Below are 21,797 nucleotides of genomic sequence, written 5' to 3'. Positions count from 1 at the left end.
AAAAAATGGGGCAGATGGAAGAGCAATGGGCTCAGGGTACAAGAGAATGGTTTCTATTTGGGGCACGTTGAACTTGAGATGTCTCCAAGGCGTCCAGTTTGAATTGTCCAAAAGCAAACGGATGATGGTGGAACTGATGGCTGATGGAGCAGCTGTGGGGCAGGCCACGTGGCAGAGGAGACCCTGTAGGACCCTGGTCAAGAATTGGCCATAAAGTGGGAAGTGCTGAACTTAGGGTGGGAAAACCCCAATTCTGATCCCACCTCTGTCTCTTGATAGCCACGTAACCCTGGCAAGTCTTTGAACTTCACTGTGCCTCAGTTTCCTCATCTTGTAGAAGTGCACAAATACCAGCCATTTGAATATGCTACAGCACTCTTGGGGATTCACTTTCCCTCCCATTTCTCTCTCTTCTTCCTGCACAGAGAGTTAAGGCTGATTTTTATGCTCCGGGGTCTTCTCACCCAAAGGGCTCCAGAATGGGCCATAAGCTGGGCTACAAGATCACAGTCTCTATCACCTTCCTGATATTCATTTAAAAAATTGGAATAGATTGAAATCTCATTTGTGAGACCTCTGGAGATCATTCAAAATGCTCTGTCATGGAACCAGATGGACAACAGTTGTAACTGTATTGTTGATTTAGCCTTGTTCTCTGGAGAATGGCTTGTGACCCCAGGGTGTTAGCTTTAGGGAACATAGTGCCTAAATACCTCTTATGTAGATAGTAAAAACCACTATTTGGAGAGTCAGAAATGCCCTCGGGTGTCTCAAGTCCATGATTAGCACACTCTTGTCCCTTCTGGAGCATGTCGTCCAGGTGTTGGCAACAAGCCTTGCCCCCATCTGGAAGCAATTGTTCTGGATTGCACAGCTGGATCAAACGGTCTTTTTGCAAGGGAATTGAGCATTGGCTAATGTGAATAAAGTTTGTAACTACCATTAGGAACCCAAACTGATGTCTAAGTGATGTGGGGCAGCTCCCAGGGAGGATGTAGCAGTGACTCTCCAAGGCCACCTGGCTCGGGGAGCGATGTGGCTGGAAATGATGTATTTCCTCCCTCAGGCTGTCCTGCTGACCAGCATGTTGAACCCACAAATATTTCCGGCTGTCAGATAACAGCCTGTTAGTCAGTGATAACTGAGTTTCTGAAGCTAATGAGCAACAATAATGAGGTGGTTAAAGTCGATGCAGGTGCAGAACAAAATTGGGTGGCTGCCACTTGAGTAGTGATAGTTCAAGTCTAAAAATGGCCCTTGGGAAGGTTCTCTCCCCCCAGCTCAGTCCAGAGAATTATGGGTACTGCAAATACTCACAAAGTCAGCCAGACCACTCCTCAACTCCTCCTCTAAATGATACGATTAGCATATCAGTGACATAAAGCACCTGGTCTCTAATTTTTCCCTATAAATTTATTTTCTTATTATTAGTTCTTTACTAACTTCTTTTGGAACTTATCCCACTTTAACTGGCATTACAATTATAATAAACTTTGCCCCTTGACTTGAATGGGTCTGAGCTTGCGAATTCTTTTGAGGTACTTCATGGGGCCAGTCTGGAATCCCAACAATTTTGAGGCCCCCCCGTGAACCCCACCAAATGTTGGTCTCCCCTAGCTTCACTCCCTCCTTCTCAAGGCACGCCCCCATTCTGTTCTCCCTGTGTCTTCTAGCTGGAACATCCCAAGCACCTAGGAAGGCTAGTCGGGTCATCAGGGAGCTCCATGCTCAGCAAACTCCTTCCCACCTTTTCTTCTTTCTTGGGACACTGGAGGCAGCGGGGCGCTGTAGGAATAGTCATTGTATGGCAAAGGTGGGACGGCCTGCATCTCTGTGCAGGTCTGTGCTGGAGCTCAATTCTATTACTTGGAAACATTAAAAATGCGGCCAGCAAGGAAAAAACGTGGATGCTGTAGTTAGAACACTGGGAAAGATTTATTAGCTCTTACCTTAAAAGGCAAAGGCCTGACCTTTTTTCTTGTGAACCCAGCTCTGGCCAAGTTGGAAGCTACAGAAATAAAGTTAGCTACTTAAAATTACAGAACCGCTAAAAACCATCTTAGCAGATTCTCCAGGTTTTGAGAGAAATGACTAAGGAGTTTGGTGATTAGTCATTTTAAGATTTCAGGAAAAATGCCTGAGAAATTGGGAATAAATCTAGGAATTTACCTTATTCTGAAACCATTCTGTAAAATTTATTTAAGGAAATAAGTAAGGATTAAATCTTATAAAAAGTTTAAAGAAATTTTAAGAACAAGTGACCAGATTAACAGTTTCGTTGGGCAATGAAGACAAATTAGTTGGCAGAAAGCCCAGAAATGAAGAGAATGAAAAATATAGATAAATAGCAGTTTTTTTCTAATGCTTCTTCACTCTGGTCTTGTCCGAAGTCCCCTTCTGCTCCACTGGAAAAGGAAAATATGGTTCACTTTACATAAAAACTAAGGTAGATGTTGAAAGGGAAAAGTAGTCCACAAGGTTATATGAAGGGACCCTTTCCACTCTCTGTGCATGTTGCTACTCCCCAGAGTCCTGAGCACATCTCGGTTGGGGGACTGCTGATGCTTGTTGTTTCAGCCCCTGTCCCTGTTAGCTCCTCTGATCTCGGATCAGATTAAGAAAATAAAATGCTGAAGAACTGTAGGGAAAGCCAAATTGTGCCTTATCCGTGGAAGTGGGGCAAGCAGCACAGCAGTGGGGACCTCACACACCTTGGGGTCAGCATGCCAGGAGATCCCGGCACCAGCTACCCACCCGTTAGCAGGTTCTGTCCAGCAACTGCCTGGGGAGAATCTGGCAGGGCCTAGCATGGCCGGGTGAGGTAGGAGAACCATTCAGCTTCTGCCTTTGGCAAGCCAGCCATTCTCTGCTTCAGTTGCAGAAATGTATTATCTATGTAATTTATGGCAAATTATTTTATCTCTGTTTGCCCAGTTGTGAAGATCACGATTATAAAAGTGCAAGGAACAGAGCAAATGTTAGAGGAATGTTGTCGACTGGGCCTATTACCGAAAGTCAAACAGAGCTAAGGATGCTTTATCCTGTCACGTATGGGCTCTCAGGCTGAAGCCTGAAGGACCTGTTGTGATGCTATTATAATCACGTCCCTGATTTTTCCTCTCACAGCAAATTTCTATAGTCAGAGCAAGTGATCAGTCGGAGTCATGAGCACAATACAAATATGGAACATTTTGCTGTTTTCTATCTGAAAATAATGTCATTATATCCTAAATAATTATGTAAATGAGTATTTGGCTTAGTCATTTGCCTGTTACTATGTATATACACATATATCTGTATGAAGATTCTTTTTTTATTTGTACTAAATGATAATTTTCTTTTTTTAATTAAAGTTTTTTATATTTAAAACATATGGACAGATAATTTTTCAACAATGATCCTTGCATAGGTTTGCATTCCAAATTTTACCCTTCTTCCCCCACCCCCTCCCCTAGATGGCAGGCAATCCAATATGTTATACATGTTAAATCCAATGTAAACATATTTATATAAATTTATATCTAAATATCTTGCTGCATAAGACAATCAGATCAAAAAAGAAAGAAAATGAGTAAGAAACTAAAAAGAGAACAACAACAAAAAGAGTGAGCAAGTTATTGTGACCCACGCTCAATTCCCAGTCTTCTCTCTGAGAGCAGATGATTCTAAGATTCTTAAACATTTTAAAATGATGGAAGAATACGTCGCTACTAATACACCATCTATGGGACCTGAGGCTGCTTATTGGAATGAAATCCGAAACATCTTCAGTATAGTTTAAAGAAGAGAATTTTAGTACAATCAGTTTTCTTAGAGGGATGTAACTTAAGGGGATATTGTGTTTTGCATCAACGGAAAAGTCAGTTTTATTCAGGTTTGTGCCGTGTGTTACAGACATGTTTTCCTCCCAACGCCTTATTTGTTCTGGAACCGAGTACTTAGGGACTCTCCCAAGTCTTTTACTGAGGAACAGAAGCTTCTACTTGCCAGGGCATCCTCACTCATGTTTCCGGGCCAACCTTTTCACGAGCTTTGTCTCTCCCAGGCTCCGAGCCGTATCCTTCCCACTACTTATTCAGCCTGAATCCCCGTTGCTACCCGAGCCTGAGACCCAGCAGGCCCTGGGTGCCCCTGGCACACCCTCCGCCCCTGGAGCCCGCTGCAGGGCCAGCCCTGCCCCTTCTCAGCCTGAAGCAGCTCCGGAAGGAGACCAGTTTGGGAAGGATGAGTGCGGCCCTCAGGAAGATGGAGCAGTGACGCTCTGCGGGACCTGCCCGGCCCTGGGAGTGAGGTAGGTAGAAAGGAGGGACTTCCTCCCTTAGACTATGCTGCGCCGGGATGCTATGGCTACTCATACTGTCGCCTGTGGGTCAGCCATCACAGGGCCAATGAGCAATAATGAGGTGCTTAAAGTTGACAAAGGCGCAGAGGGAAATTGGGTACCAGGTGTCCTAGTGATGTTTCAGGGCCTAAGAACCCGCCCCCCGGATTCCCTCCCACCAGCTCTGCCCAGAAACCCGTGGGTCCTGGAGCTGTGCGCAAGGCAGAACCAGACCGGACTTCCTGACTACAGGTCTGAGGCCATTCAGTGGGCCATGTGAAGCGCATAATTCCCAGTTTTAGCCTTTTGTCAAACATCACGCACACATGCTTTGTTGTGGAAATGGCTAAAACTGCTAAATCATATATTAATGTGTAATAGAATATATATTATTATCTTGTCATTATAAAGTAATACAACAATAATATATACGTAATTGTTATATTAAACAATAATTATACATTATGGGGGAAGTAATACAACTTAATAATTATTTTGTATATTCCCAAAGATGGCCGGCTCACCCGCACGGCTGTCCCTCGGGGCCGCGTCCCTCACTTTCACTTCTTCCTTGCACAAATGGGCACTGAAACTCACGTCTACTTCCGTAGCTCCCCTTTAGCCCTCCTTAAAATTATACAGATATGTACGTCCGTATGCAGTTCCTCCCCGCCCCCAAACCAAGCACTGAAGGCCCCGACCCCACACCCCGCGCTATTTGCCCGTCGGGGCCGCTGCTGCTTTGGAGCCCGAGCACGTGGCGCGGCGCCCCGCATGCAGTAGGAGCTTAAGCGATGCTCCTACCATTGCTCTGACTCCCGCAGTAGAGTCCTGCGGACGGCCCTTAGACCATTTCGAAGCCGGACTGCGGGAAGGAGTCCAGGGCCCCAGCCGGGGTGTGAGCCGTGGGCTCAGGGGCAGCACGGACGGGGACAGAATTGACTCACAGGGACACTTCCCAACCTGCCTTCTCCCCCGCAGCTACAGGCTGGGTGCCGGAGTTGCTACGCCGGTGTGCGTGGGGAAGGGCGACTGAAAGGCCGGCCCTCCCCGCCCAGGCGCTCCCGCCGCTCCGCCCGCCAGCACCTTGGCGCCTGCGCAGTGTCATGACTCACTCAGGCTCTGAGCCTCGACCCCGCCCCTCTGCCCGGACTCCGCCCCGCCACTCTGGGTGGGCGGTTGCCGGGCAGTTGAAAGATACGGCGCCTGCGCAGTGGATCTCTGAAGGAGATGGGCAGGGGCTCTGGGACTAGGATGGGGGCGGGGCGCGGGCTGGGGTCTTAGCTAGGGGAGGACGAGGCGGCTCCGGGGGCGAAGGGAACTGTTCAGCGCAGGCCGATGTGAGTCTGTGTGCTGGGCAGACTAGGGGGCGAGAGGGTGGGGGGGGCGTCGGGGGAAAGGGGTGAAGGGGGGAGAGACAGGGAGAAGCCGGCACTGCTCTCCCCGCCCCCCCATGCCTCCATTTCCCCCATTGCCTCTATTTCCTCCATACCTCTATTTCCTCCTGTGCCTCTATTTCCTCCCATGCCTCTATTTCCTCCTGTGCCTCTATTTCCTCCTGTGCCTCTATTTCCTCCCATGCCTCTATTTCCTCCTGTGCCTCTATTTCCTCCCATACCTCTATTTCCTCCTGTGCCTCTATTTCCTCCCGTGCCTCTATTTCCTCCCATACCTCTATTTCCTCCTGTGCCTCTATTTCCTCCCGTGCCTCTATTTCCTCCTGTGCCTCTATTTCCTCCCATACCTCTATTTCCTCCTGTGCCTCTATTTCCTCCCATATCTTTATTTCCTCCCATGCCTTTATTTCCTCCCATATCTTTATTTCCTCCCATGCCTCTATTTCCTCCCATATCTTTATTTCCTCCCATGCCTCTATTTCCTCCCATGCCTCTATTTCCTCCTGTGCCTCTATTTCCTCCCATATCTTTATTTCCTCCCATATCTTTATTTCCTCCCATGCCTCTATTTCCTCCCATGCCTCTATTTCCTCCTGTGCCTCTATTTCCTCCCATATCTTTATTTCCTCCCATGCCTCTTTCCTCCCATGCCTCTATTTCCTCCCATGCCTCTATTTCCTCCTGTGCCTCTATTTCCTCCCATATCTTTATTTCCTCCCATGCCTCTATTTCCTCCCATATCTTTATTTCCTCCCATGCCTCTATTTCCTCCCATGCCTCTATTTCCTCCTGTGCCTCTATTTCCTCCCATATCTTTATTTCCTCCCATATCTTTATTTCCTCCATGCCTCTATTTCCTCCCATGCCTCTATTTCCTCCTGTGCCTCTATTTCCTCCCATATCTTTATTTCCTCCCATGCCTCCATTTCCTCCCATGCCTCTATTTCCTCCCATGCCTCTATTTCCTCCTGTGCCTCTATTTCCTCCCATATCTTTATTTCCTCCCATATCTTTATTTCCTCCCATGCCTCTTTCCTCCCATGCCTCTATTTCCTCCCATGCCTCTATTTCCTCCTGTGCCTCTATTTCCTCCCATATCTTTATTCCTCCCATGCCTCTATTTCCTCCCATGCCTCTATTTCCTCCTGTGCCTCTATTTCCTCCCATATCTTTATTTCCTCCATGCCTTTATTTCCTCCTGTGCCTCTATTTCCTCCCATGCCTTTATTTCCTCCTGTGCCTCTATTTCCTCCCATGCCTTTATTTCCTCCCATGCCTCTATTTCCTCCTGTGCCTCTATTTCCTCCCATATCTTTATTTCCTCCCATGCCTTTATTTCCTCCCATACCTCTATTTCCTCCCGTGCCTTTATTTCCTCCCATGCCTCTATTTCCTCCTGTGCCTCTATTTCCTCCCATATCTTTATTTCCTCCCATGCCTTTATTTCCTCCCATACCTCTATTTCCTCCCATGCCTTTATTTCCTCCCATGCCTCTATTTCCTCCTGTGCCTCTATTTCCTCCCATATCTTTATTTCCTCCCATGCCTTTATTTCCTCCTGTGCCTCTATTTCCTCCCATGCCTTTATTTCCTCCCATGCCTCTATTTCCTCCTGTGCCTCTATTTCCTCCCATATCTTTATTTCCTCCCATGCCTTTATTTCCTCCTGTGCCTCTATTTCCTCCCATGCCTTTATTTCCTCCTGTGCCTCTATTTCCTCCCATGCCTTTATTTCCTCCTGTGCCTCTATTTCCTCCCATGCCTTTATTTCCTCCCATACCTCTATTTCCTCCCGTGCCTTTATTTCCTCCCATGCCTCTATTTCCTCCCATGCCTTTATTTCCTCCCATACCTCTATTTCCTCCCGTGCCTTTATTTCCTCCCATGCCTCTATTTTCCCCATAGCTTTATTCCCCCCAATGCCTCTATTTTCTCTAATGCCTCTATTCCCCCATTGCCTCTTTCCTCCCATACCTCTGTTTCCTCCCATATCTTTATTTCCTCCGGGTGACTCTATTTCCTCCCGTGCCTCTATTTTCCCCATAGCTCTATCCCATCATGTTTCGCCCATATTTCTATTTCTCCCACATTTCTATTTTTCCCATGTCTCTATTTCCCTTACTCTATCCCCCAATACCTCTATTTTCTCTCATGCTTCTATTTCCCCCATATCTCCATTTCCTCATTATCTCAGTTTCCCCCATAGCTCTATTTCTCCCCCCATTGCCTTTATTTCTTCCCCCTTCTCCATCTCCCTCATTCTCCTCCTCCCCATATCTCCACTTTCCCTCCTGCCCCTGTTCTGTCTGTGCCCTCTCTGGCCTTTCCCCCCTCCTCCTTCCCGCTGTGCCAGGTGAGGGTTCCTGGTAAATACTGGCCAGCCCAGCGGGACTTCCCTTTTCAGGAAGAGGCCAGGGGAGACGGGGCTGGACCTACAGTGAGATCCCCTGGGTCCCCCCAGCCACCCCACACCTGGCTCCTGACACCTGGGAGTTCCTGTGGGTTCAGGAGGCCTGTCCCCACTGGGCCAACGTTAGTTGGGGGCCCGGGCAGTCAGGAGCTGACTGGCCCCTAGTAGGCGCTTCCCAGATGTTTCCCGAAGGGGGCACGTTCTGTCCTGTGGCCCGGACCTCCCCCCTCATCCCGCTGTCAGGGCTGGCGTCTTGCAGGGGAGGGGGAGTGCCTGGTTTTGGGGTCCGGTGCTGGAAAGCTGAGGAGGATGATTCGTTTTCACTTTTGATTAAGACCCTGAAGAACTGAGAGGGGAGGGGCGGGCCTCGGAGCGCAGCAAGACTCCAGCCGGGGGGGGGGGGGGGGGGGGAGGGGGGCAGAAGGTGGATTGGAGGTGAGTTCTGGAACGCCCCCTACCTGCCCTCCCCGAGTTCCGCGTGTGTCCCCCGAGGGGGAGGGCTTAGGTTCCGGGTCAGCTCTGACCCGGTGCCAGGCGCGGGGGCTTCTGGGTGTTGGGCTTTGGACTTTCCGGAGCAGAACAGTTCGGATCTTTGTTGGCTTTAGGGATGGTTTAAAAAGAAAATCCGCTCAGATGCAAGCGGAAGGGGCTTCCCAGGGATCTTGAAGGACTTTCCCCGAGCAGTGTGTGAGGCTGTTGGGATGATTGTCCCATGGGGCGGGACCCGGTCCAAACTCCCCCAAACCCAAACCGGCTCCAGCCGGAGCCCGGCTTCTTCACAAAACTGCCACCTGCAGACGCTGCTCTCGGACGGCGGTGGAGCAAAGAGCGGCTGCGTCCGCCCGCGTGGGATGAAAGGAGCCGGGCGAGAGCCCCAGTTTTTTGCGGGGCCTCCTGAGAGTTCCCAGGCCTCTTTCTCCTCCCTAAATCTCCCCGGGCGTTTCCCTGAGACTTTAAAATGTGGCCAGTATCGTTTGTCTTCTGTGGAGGCTGTGAAATATAATTAATGTTTTATAACGACCTGTTTTATAGATGTGAGGCAATAAAGTGCTAGTGTATTAACATTTACAAAGAAGTTTTACTTTGAACAGGAGAGTGGGCAGTGAACTATTCATACCCAAACCGTTTATGGCCATTACAATCTGTAGTTGCTTTAACTGGCTTGTGTTGGCTGCTGAGAGCCTGTTGTTAAATTTCCTGGAATTTTGCGAGCTCATAGTTAAATACAACCATTCTTTGAAATTAAATGATGTATCAAGTTACAGTGCAATAAATTGTATTAAAAACAAACTTAATAAACGCTCAAAACTCATCACTTCCTAATTATTTTATTGTTTCATTCTTATTCATGCTCTGGAAGTCATATTTACCTGTATGACAGAAATACTCTAATGATACTGAGGATACAGCACATCTTCCTAACTCTGTCCAGAGTGGCGTCTCAATGGGTCCTTCAAATAAAGCATGGCAATAGTATATACAGTATTTACAGAAAGTGAAGATGTTACAAATGAGGGCTTGATTGATCATTTTGTGGATTATCTGGAAAAGGACGAGAAGAAATGAATCTTAATTAAATTTAAAAAGTGTTTCGTGTCTGTAGCTTGAAAACATTTGGAATCTTCATCTAGGATTCAAAGACTGATCCAGGTCCTCAGAGAATTGCACATGTCACTGAGGAACAAGTCAAGGGTCCAAATACATTTTATTCTCTTTAATCTTTCTCATAAATGCAAAAGAAAACATGACTACATCTTCATGACAAGCTACTTGTTCTTTAATGACATGAGTGACTCGATTGCTGAATCAGGCGGTCTGTCACCCAGCGTGTCTCTGTGATCAGAGTTTTGTGAAGTTCTTTGTTGGTGGTAGTAAAGTTAAATACTGACAGTGGATTTGGCAAGAAATAGCAACTTATATTGAAGTTACACTTGTACTTTGAAAAAGTAAATAATGTAACTTGAAATGTGTTATTTTGGAAATTACATAAAGAAGTTTTTACCTGGAAGTGGCTAATGTGGTATAAAATTAATTTTCAGATTCTGATCCGAAAATGCCAAATAGACTGATCTATTTGGTTTTTTAAATGTGAAAAAGGTGAAAACAGACACAGAAAATGAGGTGAATGAAGATGGTGGAGCTTGGAAGCTAAAAGAGCCCAATTTTGAGTCCGTTGAACAACCTTTCATTGAAGAAAAGCCATCGTGTTTCTCAAAGGAAGAGATGGATAATTTGGTACTTCCAGATTGTTGGAACAAAAAGCAAGCATTTCTATTCACAGAACAGTACAAATGGCTTGAGATAAGTGAAGGTAAATTAGGATGTAAGGATTGTTCCACAGTTCAGCATTTAGGAACGAGAGCAGAAAAGCACGTCCACGTCTCCAAAGAGTGGATCGCCTATTTGGTAACCCCAAATGGAAGTAATAAAATTACTAGACAAGCTTCTCTACGGAAAAAAATGAGAGAACATGATGTTTCAAAAGCCCATAATAAAATTCAAGATTTGTTGAAAGAATCTTCTTCTGGTGATTCAGTTTCCAATTTTGTTCCTAAACCAAGTAACAAAAACATTGATGCCACGGTAAAAGTTTTCAATACCGTTTATAGTTTAGTCAAATGTAATAGGCCTTTATCTGACATTGAAGGGGTGATAGAATCACAAGAGGAAAAAGGAGTTGATATAGGGAACTGTTTACATACAAGATACAGTGCAACAAGAATAGCGGAGCACATCGCAAAAGAAATTAAGGTGAAGATATTTAAGAATTTCATAGAAGAGAATGCCAAAATCTGTATTCTTGTTGACGAAACATCTGCGATTTCAAAGAAAAGCACCCTGGTGATTTATGTCCAGTGTGCAATTCGGTCTGCTCCATCCCCTATCATGCTCTTTGTTGCTTTAAAAGAATTGGTGTCAACAACTGCAGAGTGTATTTTCAATACATCATTATCTGCTTTAGATGACTGTGGCTTTCATTATGAATATTTGAAAGCCAACTTAATTGCCTTTTGTTCTGATGGTCCTAATACAGTGTTGGGAAGGAGGTCTGGAGTACCCTTGAAGATATTGGAAAACTTTCCCAAGATAATCATTTGGCATTGTCTAAATCATCGATTGCAGCTATCGCTTGATGATTCGATATCTGAAATATTACGTGTTAATCATTTTAAAATGTTTCTTGATAAAGCGTATTCTATTTATCATCAATCCAATAAAAATCAAACTGAACTAGAAGTGATAGCTAAAGAATTTGAACTTGAAATTATTAAAATCGGTCGAGTCTTAGGCCCAAGTTGGGCAGCATGTAGTCTACAAGTTGCGACTGCTGTATGGTGCTCATATCCTGCATGATATAGAAATTTTTCTCGTTCTTCTTATTCTGGTTTAGCAAAGAGATTAGCTAGCATCGATTTCTTGCAGGACCTTGCTTTAATGATTGACATTCTTGAAGAATTTTCATTACTTTCAATTGCGTTGCAGTCAAGATCAACTAACATTCAGAAAGCTCAGAAATTAATTAAGTGTACCATAAGAGCTTTGGAAAATTTAAAGATTTGTGCTGGAAAGTATGAATCTCAAATTGAAGGTAGAATTAAATCAGATGAGTTTAAAGACATTCCATTTAATAAAAATAAATTTAATACTCTTCCGAGGAATAAGTTATTGGAAAATATAATTCAGCACATGAATTTGCGTCTTTTATTGGAGAGAAATGATGAAAGCGTTTTAAGTTATTTTGATTTATTAGAACCATCTACTTGGCCTCATGAAGAACTAACTTTGCCCTGGATAGCTGGTGAAAGAAACTTGTATCATTTAAGTGAGATTTTAAAATATGAAATTGATTTGAATGATTTTCGTAATTTTGTAGATAATAATGTAAAATCAAACAATGCTCCAATCCCTGCAACTGTACAAAAAGCAAAGAAGATAATTAGCAGTATTGCCGTCAGTAGCGCTGAAGCCGAGAGAGGTTTTGGTTTAATGAATATAATTTGTACAAGGTGAGAAGTAGCTTAAAAGTAGATCACATATCAGATTTCATGACAATAAATTTACTGGGAAAAGAATTAGCAGATTGGGATGCAACTCCATTTGTCAAATCATGGTTGAATTGCAACCACAGGTTAGCTACAGATACAAGAGTTCGGAAAAAATCAACAAAAGCATTGTATGAAAATCGAATAGCTCTATGGAGTTTACAGTAGTTTTGTATAGCGTATTGTTATTTGTAAACATTTGTATACATTCTTTATATCAGTAAAATTTATAATAAACTCATATCTGTATCTATGGATACTTTTTTCCCCCTCAGAGAGCCAGTAACTGTTAGCCATTGATTACAAATTATCTGTGACTCTTTGTTCCTGTATAGTGTAGGTAGACATCATGAAAATGTGTATTTTTATGCACATCTGCCCTTTTGAGGGAAGATGCCACTTGGAGTTGTAATGTGAAATCAGAGTGAATTTCACCTTCATCTTCCTTGGTGCTTTCTCTGCTTCTAGGATGTAGAGCTTAAGAAACTTCTGAGCTCAGAGAAGACTAATACCTGGAGAAGTTGAGTAAGTTTCTCAAAGCTGCCCAGGTAACAGGAAGGAATACTTGCATTCAGAATGGATGAACTAATTCTCAGTTCGAACAGCAGTGTCTTCCCCATGTCTCCAGCACGTCACTTTCCTGTTTGTCTTGGCCAATTTAATGGCTGGCAGGTGATAGCTCAGGACTGTTTTAATTTGCAGCTGGCATTTTTCATTGATTTGAGTTTTTATTATCTGGGGAATGACTTTTATTCGTGTATATTTCCCTGTATTTCTTAGAAATTATAGACTTTTTTTTATTCCTCCCATCTTAATTTCCTGCTTTCTAATTTTACCTGCATTGGTTTTGTTTATGCAGAAACTTTAATTTTAGACCACCCAAACTTTACTGAGATGCTGAAATAATCTAGATACTGGTGTTCAGCTTATATACACAAAACATGAATGGCCAGGCTTCTTTATCCCTTTCACCTCCTGTGAACTCACTAACCTGGGCCAGGCACATAAAAAAGGCCTTTTTGGTCATTCACCAATTTCCATAATCGCAGTTTTGAAACATTGCTTCCAAAATCTAATGAAATTGATTTTCCTAATGAATGCATCTTTTGTCATCTCTTTTTTTCCAAGTTGGCTTGCGACATTGATTGATGGGCAGTCCTGCTCTCCCCGCCTGGACTTATGGGAGAGCGGGAACAGGGCAGAAATGTGCCCGGCAAAAGTACCTGAAGCCCCTTTAAATGCTGACTCGACAACATCAAATTGCAATCTTCCTTTCCCCCCAATCCTCCTGATTGGTCAGGTGAGCAACCTCAGGTTCGAAGGCTGATCGAAGGACCCTTTGGATGACGCTGACCCCGCAGACTGTCACCATGAACCATGAACTCTAGTAGGGCATCTACAAGTACTTAATGCATTCTCTATTCGTGTTCCCTCCAATGCAGAGTGGACAATTAACTGACCAATGCACAGGAAACCTTACCAATCTATGTCTCTAAATTTGGACTATTTACTATAGAAGCATCATGCATGGATTAACATTTTAGGGGTTAAAATCTTTAATTTTAATACCTGTGTATTCCAGGTAAGTGTTTTTAGTATGCCATTGGGCATGGCATAAAATATCTCTTGGGTGTATCAATTCTGGTTGTGTTGGGTTCTGACAAGTGAATTTATTAAAACAATTACCACCTTGTTTTTTTTTAAATAAGATGCTTCTATAAATTACTACCTTAAAATCTAATTTCCAACAACCCTAGGAAGATCCTTAATGGAACATTTAAAAATACTCAGAAAAATATAAATTAAGGAGGGAGCAGACAGGTACAGCAATATTGGTACTAATGTGTTAAGATTTATTTGAGAAACAAACCAAAAAAAAAACTATGAGGACTTGGACCAGGAGGAGGAGACTAGGTAGAGACAGAAAAAGGTTCTCTAGCATTCAGTGAGCAAGTAGTGAGTGGTCCTCTAGATTTGTGTAGCTGCTGGAGGCTCTCTATCTCATAGGCAGACCTAGGAACGGAGGGGGCTAGCTTGGGGGAGCCCTGCCTCATGTCACAGGGACTGGGAACCTCAGGGTGAGGAAGCCCCCTGGACCATCAGGCCGTGTAGGAGAGCTGCTCGGAGTGGGCCAGATGGTGAGGAGCTAGAACCCAGCTTGAAGCTCTGGGGTCACGCCAAATAAACTAAGATGGTCTCCACATGGCTAAAACCCTCCACGCCTGGGTAATGCAGCCAAGGCTCTATTGGGGGAGACCTTGGCTTGAACCCCAGAACCACCATGTCCTTGCTACAGCCCAAGATATATCAAACAAGCTTGGAGGAACAGAAAGACAAAGGGGAGAGTCAATGATCACTAGTGGTTCTAAGCTGACTGCCTGCTTCTTTGGGAAGGTTCCCATCATTTCAAATACCAGTCCAAGGATCTGAATTTCTCCCTAGAGGATGTCTGGTCCACCAAGAAGAGCTCAGTGACAGCTTCATTATGGAATGATTGGGGGATGGACCCGAAGTTAAAAAGTGCCCTTGCAATGTAAAATGCATTGGGACCAATGGGAGGGGCACACTAAATAGTCCCTGAGGTCCCCCCCAGCTCTCTCTGCCCCTCCAGACGGAGCTGACTAGTCCTGCAGCCACAAAGAGCTGGGGTGAGCCAGCAGGCTGAGGAGATCCCTCCTGGTTTTCCTTCTTTCCCTGGGTGGGCACCTCAATGGGGCCATTCTTTCCTCAGCCCTGATGCTCCCTGCTGGTCAGGTCCGCTGCAGAGGTAAGGGAAACTTCTCTGTTATGGAGGAGACTCCTCCTCACCCCAGCCATTCTTTCCCCATTCCACTCCATCAGGTTGGATCTGGGGCACCAGAGAGGACCAATCTGCTGTGGGTTGGTTAAAGGGTCCTTTCTTAAAACAGGCAGTCCTGCTGCTATCAGGGAAGCGTGACAAAAATGCAAACAAAAATTGGACATATAAAAACAGTTTATGAAAATATATTTACAAAAGTGGAAGAGCATAAAAATAGATCAATAATACACCTTGTTGATTGCCGTTTCCCCAACTGGTCACAACAGACTGAGGATCAGCAAAGTCCTTTGGACGCGATGACTTTGGGATTTATCGCCACACTTTTTGTTATGTTGTGGGTCTTGTAAATTCCAATCAGTCGATCAGCAATCTCAAACATATTATTTCGAAGTGAAATGATTATAAACTGGGCATTTTTTGTTTGTTCCTAAAGAAAGAAACAAGCAGTTATTGTTTCCCACTTATTAGTAACATTTGGTAGACATTTACATAAGTGAAAATGTCCCTAAAATGTTTTAAAAGCAGTTAATTGTAATAACAAAATCTTTGCTCCTTTCCATTAGTACAGATTCTACAAAAAACATTTTATCGCATTATGACTGAGATAGAGGAAACCAATCTGAGTTAATACAATCCCTAGTGAATAACAAAGTTTTCAAAAGATGAAAACATCCTACTCATCAGTACTCAATAAAACTCTAAGAAAGATACGGCTTACCAGTGTACTTACATATATATAAAATGCCACAATGGACACATTTTTAAAATCAAGAGCTGCATCAATTTCGTCCATGAAATAAAGGGGTGTGGGCTTATAATGGTGGAGAGCAAAAACCAGAGCCAGGGAACTGAGAGTCTTCTCTCCTCCTGAAAGATTAAAAATCTTCTTCCAACTTTTTTTGGGTGGCCGAACACTGAAAACAGTGAAAAATGTCAGGTGAGAACGCTGCACCCCCAGACTGATCAAAGGTGCCCCACTTTGCTCCTGCCCTCTGTTGATAGATCTCCTGTTGGGACCATGTCAGCGACACCCAAGGGTGTGAGGTTTGGGTGCTTGCTCAGGGAATGGCTACTTCCTGTCTCTTGCCCATGGGTCTCTCTCTGCCCATAGAGCTCCCCCGGCCTGATGTGCTTTAGACTGGGTCAGACCAGACCAGGTCTGCCCGGACTCCTAGGAACCCACTCCCCAACTCCCACCAGTTCTTTCAAGGCACAGCTGCACCCAAGCCTGCCCTTTCTCAATGCTACAACCCAAGGAAGTGGCTCAGCCCAAGGCCTCCATTCTTCAGGTTTTATACCCTGATACTTAAATGACGGAGAGAAGCAAAATGGCTGATGCAGTCATGGCACCAACAGATGTCTTAGTACCCAAAATCAGCATTTACTCTCGCCATTTTCTCACTTTAAAACTTCTACTAATTGGTTTCCTGACATGAACAACGAAGGCTGAAGCGAGAGTCTGCCAGGCGCTGCTCCCTCTATCCCCCCAACAAACCTGAACATGATCCCTTCAGAGAAGGGGTCCAGGCTGTCCACCAGCTCCAGCTCCGCGTCGCCTCCCAGAGTCAACATCTGGTAGTTCTCTTTCAGTTTGTTGGTGATGACGTTAAAGCCCGCCATGAACTCGTTCAGCCTCTGCTTCCTAAGGTCCTCGTAGGCCTGCCGGAAGCGCTCCCTCTCGGCCGTGATCTTGTCTAGCTCGGCCACCCGCTGCAGATACAGCTCCTCCTGTGTCATGAGAAGCCCGGACAAGTCAAGCATCAGAGAGGCTGGAGATCAGTGGTCCCAGCAGCCCTCGGTGAGGGAGGAAAATTACCTTCTTCTTGTACTCGGCAATGGAGCCGAGGTTTGGCTTCATCTCATGGCACTGGGCCTCAAGAAGAGCAATCTGATTCGTTAGTGAGTCGGGACTTTGGATGGCTTCAAGATCCTCTGGGCTCAGAGGAGAAATCTCCTCAACTGGATTATCTTCTATTGGATGCAATGATATTCTTGAAATCTAAAATTTTATTTTAGACAGGAATTTTAGAGAAGGCCTAATTTTAGCATGTCAATATTCAGGAATTATCAATAATGAAGACATTTATTATGCTGAAATAGCCACTAAATAAAGGACCCGCTTAGAGATATATGACTAAATGAGCTTAGAAGAGTTAAGGGCCAAATGTCATTTCACTCTCACATTTTCCTTGTGATGAGATTTCTTAAAAAGCAGTAGGTACAACAATTCATAATGAAATCATACAACTTGTCAAGACTTTTATCACCACAGAGACTAATATCTCAAATATATGGGGCTAAGAGGTAACTCAAAGAATGGACAGGATTTCTCAAACTGCTGTAATGAGAACTGATGGATTTCTTTATGTGCTGATATGTGTATTTACGAAAAACAGGAACCAGATTACATAATAACCATGTGACCAAGGTTGCACTCTAATTGTGCTAAAAATATTGGTCACTCAGTTATAGAATGCAACATCAGTTGATCAGGGACTTGCTGGAGCTAGGATCTGAGGTAATTGGTGGCTAATAATAACAGTAAAATCTTGGAAGATGGAGAAAACCAAGTATTAAAAACAAAGAATTGACAATGGAGCTAACATGATCCCCACATTGTATGATAATAGCTATCTTTTTTTTTTTTTTGGGGGGGGGGAGAGAAGGGAGTGGGAGGGCAGAGAGAACCTATATAGATTTTTTTTTAAATTTCATTTTTTCCAATCAACAAAAACTTGTTCTCTGTCCCTCCCATCCTACTCTGTCAACTGGGAATGAAAGAAAAACAAAACCCTTGTTTTTGTAGTCAAGAAAAACAAACACGGGCACAGGCACATGACTTTCTGTGCTCTAAATCCATTGCATTTATTGTAAAAAGTGAAGAGCACACATACTCATTAGTTTTTTGGAACTGTGGCTAGTAATTACAGTGGTCAGTATTTAAGATTTTCAAATTGGGGTGTTTTTACAACATTGTTACTATACAAATTGTTTTCCTGATTCTGCTGACTTTACTTTGTATTTACTGATCCAATCTTCCAGGTTATTCTGAAATTGTCCCTGTTTCTTACTATACTGCAACATTCTATCATATCCACACGCTTTATATTCAACCATTCTCCAACTTATGGGAATATTTTTATTCTTTGTTGATCCACAAAAAAATGCTATAAATATTTGTGCAAATCCACAAGTTTTGTTTGCTTGGGACTTCTCTTCCTTCATTTACCCTCTAATTCCTTCCCCTCCCCATTTTTTATTTCCTTGATGAGTGAGAAATGGATTCAATTGTATTACAGTTTATGCTTCCTCACTTCCTTATCCCAAGTCCCCAAAGATACTTTACTCTCTCTTCCAAATTCTTTTAAGATCATAATATAACAGAATCACTCCCCAAGTCCTTTAATTAGACTGTTTATAATTATCACAACACTCCACTCTGGGTATGGATCCCCTCATAATTTGCCACGGATCTGGACCCAGAACTGGATAACAAAACTTCTCTAAGAGATATAATGGTATGGTCCGGGACCTCTTGCCCTGGTACACAGCTTCTCCCTGGGCAATGGAGTGCTCTGTGCCAAGCCCCAACACCAGTATCAAAAATCACCTACTGTGACTTTTTACTGGACTCAACTATCAAGAGTTTCCTCTGGTGAATTTCCCAGATGTGGCTGGAGTTTTGTGAAAAGGGGATTGCTATACTTTCTTCCTGCTGTGCCACCAAAACTCTGTCTCAATCTGGATATATGTTTTGCTAATACTTAGATTTTTGCATTAATATTCATTAGGGAAATCAGTCTATCTATATTTTTCTTTTTCTGTTTCAATCTTACTTGGTTCAGATAGTAGCATCACATTTGTGGCATAAAAAGAATTTGGTAGGACTCCTTTCCTTATTTTTCTAAATAGTTTGCACAGTGATGGAATTAATTATTCTTTAAATGTTTTATAGAATTCACTTGTGAATTTATCTAGCCCTGGGGATTTTTTCTCTTATGGAGTTGAATAATAGCTTGTAATTTCTTTTTCTAAAATGGGACTATTTAAATAATTTATTTTCTCTTAAGCTGAGCAGTTATATTTTTGTAAGTATTCACCCATTTCTCTTAGATTATCAGATTTATTGCCATACAGTTGAGCAAAATAGTTTCTAATTATTGTGTTAATTTCTTCTTCATTGGTGGAAAATTCACTATTTTCATTTTTGATACTAACAATTTAACTTTCCTTCTTTCCTTTTTCTAATCAAATTAAAAAATTTTGTTTTTTCATAAAACTTGAGTTTTGATTAGTTCAATAGTTCTATTACTTTCAATTTGACTAATCTTATTTTCAGCATTTCAAATTTGGCATTTAATTGGGGGGTTTAAATTTGTTCTTTTTCTAGCTTTTTTAGTTATATGTCCAATTCACTGATCTTTTTTTCTATTTTATTCAAGCACACATTAGAGATACCATATTTCCCCCCAAAACTGCTTTGGCTGCCTCCCATAAATTTTGGTATGTTGTCTCATTATTATTATATGAAATTATTGATTGTGTCTACGGATTTAGTTTCATCCTCGTTCTTCAGGAGTAGATTTTTTCTGTCCCCATTCAATTTCTTCCAAAGGTCTATCAGACCTAACTTTTCTAGAATTCTATTTACCTCATTAACTTGTTTCTTATTTTGTGGTTGATTTATCTAATTCTGATAGAGTGAAATTGAGATCCCCTACTAATATAGTTTTGTTTATTTCTTCTTGCAGCTTTCTTAACTTCTCTAGGAATATGGTATCCTTTAGCAAGATGTAGTTTCCTTCCTTATTTCTTTTAATTAGATTTATTTTTGCTTTTGCTTGATCTGAGATCAGGATCACTTGCTACCTCTGCTTTTTTTTTTTTTTACTTCAGCTGACGCAGAATAGATTCTGTTGTAGCCTTTTAACTTTATTGTATTGATTATGTATTTTCAATGATTATGATTTGTACTTTTTAAAATTTGAAGTGAAATCAACTGAAGATCCTAAAAAAAGGGGGGCTTATTTAAGTAAAGGATAGAGATGAAAATGTTTAAGTAACTATATTCAATATAATAAAGTACTTTTAATAACTATTAATCACAATATTTTCACTAAAAATGTTCTGTTTAATGATTTGGTAAAAAAAGGGACCTTCTAGTCTTGACTATTTAATCTGACCTGAGATTTATATACAGCAAAATTATAAAAATAGCAAAAGAAGTTAAAACCCCCCACTAACCTACAAGTTAGTTGTTCAAAATTTATCTGAGATGTAGCCTTACCTCTTTCTGCCAGTATTTTACTTTAGAATGATGTTCAGCAATGTGACTGTCCAGCTGTTCAAGTTTTAACTTAATACTAAGTGCATCATTTTGAAGGGCATGTTCATTTTCTTTAATTGCTTTCATTTCTTGAAGCAGGTTGTGATGCTCCTTCTGGATCTCAGGCAAGGACTCCTAAGTAAAGAGAAAGCACTTTTTACTTTCAAAAATCTTACTTCCCACTTCTTCAAAAGAAAGAAAAGATAAAAGTGCAAAAAAAATTGTGCTAAATAATTCTAATGTCCTTTTCAAACATTTTACATTTTTGGGTTTAATTTAAATTAAGGTTTTACCATTCTTTTCCACAACATTAAAAAAAAAAAATCACCAGCAAGAGGATTCAACTGACCCCAGCTTCTTTGGAATTCTTCATGACTTCAGTTGCCTTCTCTTCAAGGTTTTTTAGTTCGTGGCCTAGATCTTCTACTTCCTTCTCATTATCCTTTATTTCTTTCTCTGTGCGAAGGACAGAATCTTGTGCTTTTTTAAGATTTCTAAATGCAAAAACAACACCAGAAAGTTACAAGGGAACTGCCCCAGCACCCACAGTCCATTAGTTTGTTCTGACAGGCACACTGAGGAACTGGTGCAACAATTATAAAATATTCTTCTTCATGATTCAGGATATCTGTGATAAACCTTTCATTTCATTACCTTCCAAGAGGGTTTTAGTTTTCATTATGTAGTCCCTTCCTCTACATTTCCCCTTGTTCTCCATTTGTCTATAAGCATCCTGCCCCTGGGGGAGGAGATGGCTCAGTGGGTAGAGCACTAGCCCTGAAGTCAAGAGGACCTGAGTTCAAATCCAGTTCAGACACTTAAACAGAAAAAGTTGTCGAAAGCAGCAAAAAGCAAAAAAAAAAAGAAGAGCATCCTGCCCCTTACAATCTCTATGGCACATGAAATAGTCATCTTTCCAGCCTAATAATAAATAATTCTGGAATACTCTCCAGGGTGGCTGAAGAGGTTTGTTCAGGGCCTTACACACCAGTTACTAGAGTTTTCCAATTGGGAGGGCCTATAACAGAGTGTTAAGAGTATTTTGTTTTTCTCCAAAAGCTTGCCAAAGGTCTGTTGGAATTGACGATGTATGATAAAAGTATCCTATTCATTAAGAAGGATTTAGAGCAAACTGATAGACATGTGGACACATGGATAGGCGGATAGCCTCCTAGCCTGGCCACTGGATGGTCCCTTTACCTGTCTGCTGTTTTTACTGCTACTTGGGCTTTCGTGATGGCAGATGCACATTCGTCCAACTGGTGATTGATCTTGTCAAGTTTATCTTGCTGGGCTTTAAGCTTATGATTATTGATCTCCACAATTAAATTGTGTAGCCTTTTGACTTCGGCTTCGACCTTGCCAGCCTTTGCAGCAACACATTCATACTCTAGAGGAAAAAGGAACCTGAATCTGAGATTCTGAGTGCCGTGTCTATCAACTAACATGAATGATCAGAAAGATTCCAAATGGAACTTAACTTCTGTTATTAAAAAAAAA

General features: G+C 42.6%; 2 protein-coding genes across 3 annotated transcripts in view; one reads left to right on the top strand and one right to left on the bottom strand.

Annotated features, from left to right (window-relative positions):
* Positions 1-9,387, top strand: part of LOC127552836 (uncharacterized) — a 29,266-nt gene extending 19,879 nt beyond the window's left edge. The window contains exon 2 of the mRNA XM_051983099.1: positions 8,634-9,387. Within this exon, the coding sequence (XP_051839059.1) occupies positions 8,634-8,733 (100 nt within the window). The 3' untranslated portion in view covers positions 8,734-9,387. The remainder of the gene's footprint in view (positions 1-8,633) is intronic.
* Positions 9,388-9,440: 53 nt separating this feature from the next.
* SMC4 (structural maintenance of chromosomes 4) overlaps positions 9,441-21,797 on the bottom strand; it is a 39,956-nt gene continuing 27,599 nt past the window's right edge. Inside the window, exons 18-25 of one of the 2 annotated variants that reach the window (XM_051983097.1) lie at positions 21,498-21,687; positions 20,647-20,791; positions 20,259-20,432; positions 16,788-16,970; positions 16,467-16,699; positions 15,702-15,885; positions 15,202-15,398; positions 9,441-9,670 (exon numbers count right to left, since the gene is read on the bottom strand). In XM_051983097.1, coding sequence (XP_051839057.1) covers positions 15,246-15,398; positions 15,702-15,885; positions 16,467-16,699; positions 16,788-16,970; positions 20,259-20,432; positions 20,647-20,791; positions 21,498-21,687 — 1,262 coding nt within the window. In that variant the 3' untranslated portion in view covers positions 9,441-9,670; positions 15,202-15,245. Of the gene's footprint in view, positions 9,671-15,127; positions 15,399-15,701; positions 15,886-16,466; positions 16,700-16,787; positions 16,971-20,258; positions 20,433-20,646; positions 20,792-21,497; positions 21,688-21,797 lie in introns of those variants that run through there. The other variant, XM_051983096.1, reaches the window with a different exon arrangement.

This window comes from Antechinus flavipes, chromosome 3, assembly GCF_016432865.1.
Source record: "Antechinus flavipes isolate AdamAnt ecotype Samford, QLD, Australia chromosome 3, AdamAnt_v2, whole genome shotgun sequence".
In the NCBI taxonomy this organism is placed as follows: domain Eukaryota; kingdom Metazoa; phylum Chordata; class Mammalia; order Dasyuromorphia; family Dasyuridae; genus Antechinus; species Antechinus flavipes.
Note: the sequence above shows the minus strand (reverse complement) of the source record. Positions and strands in the feature narration are given on the sequence as shown.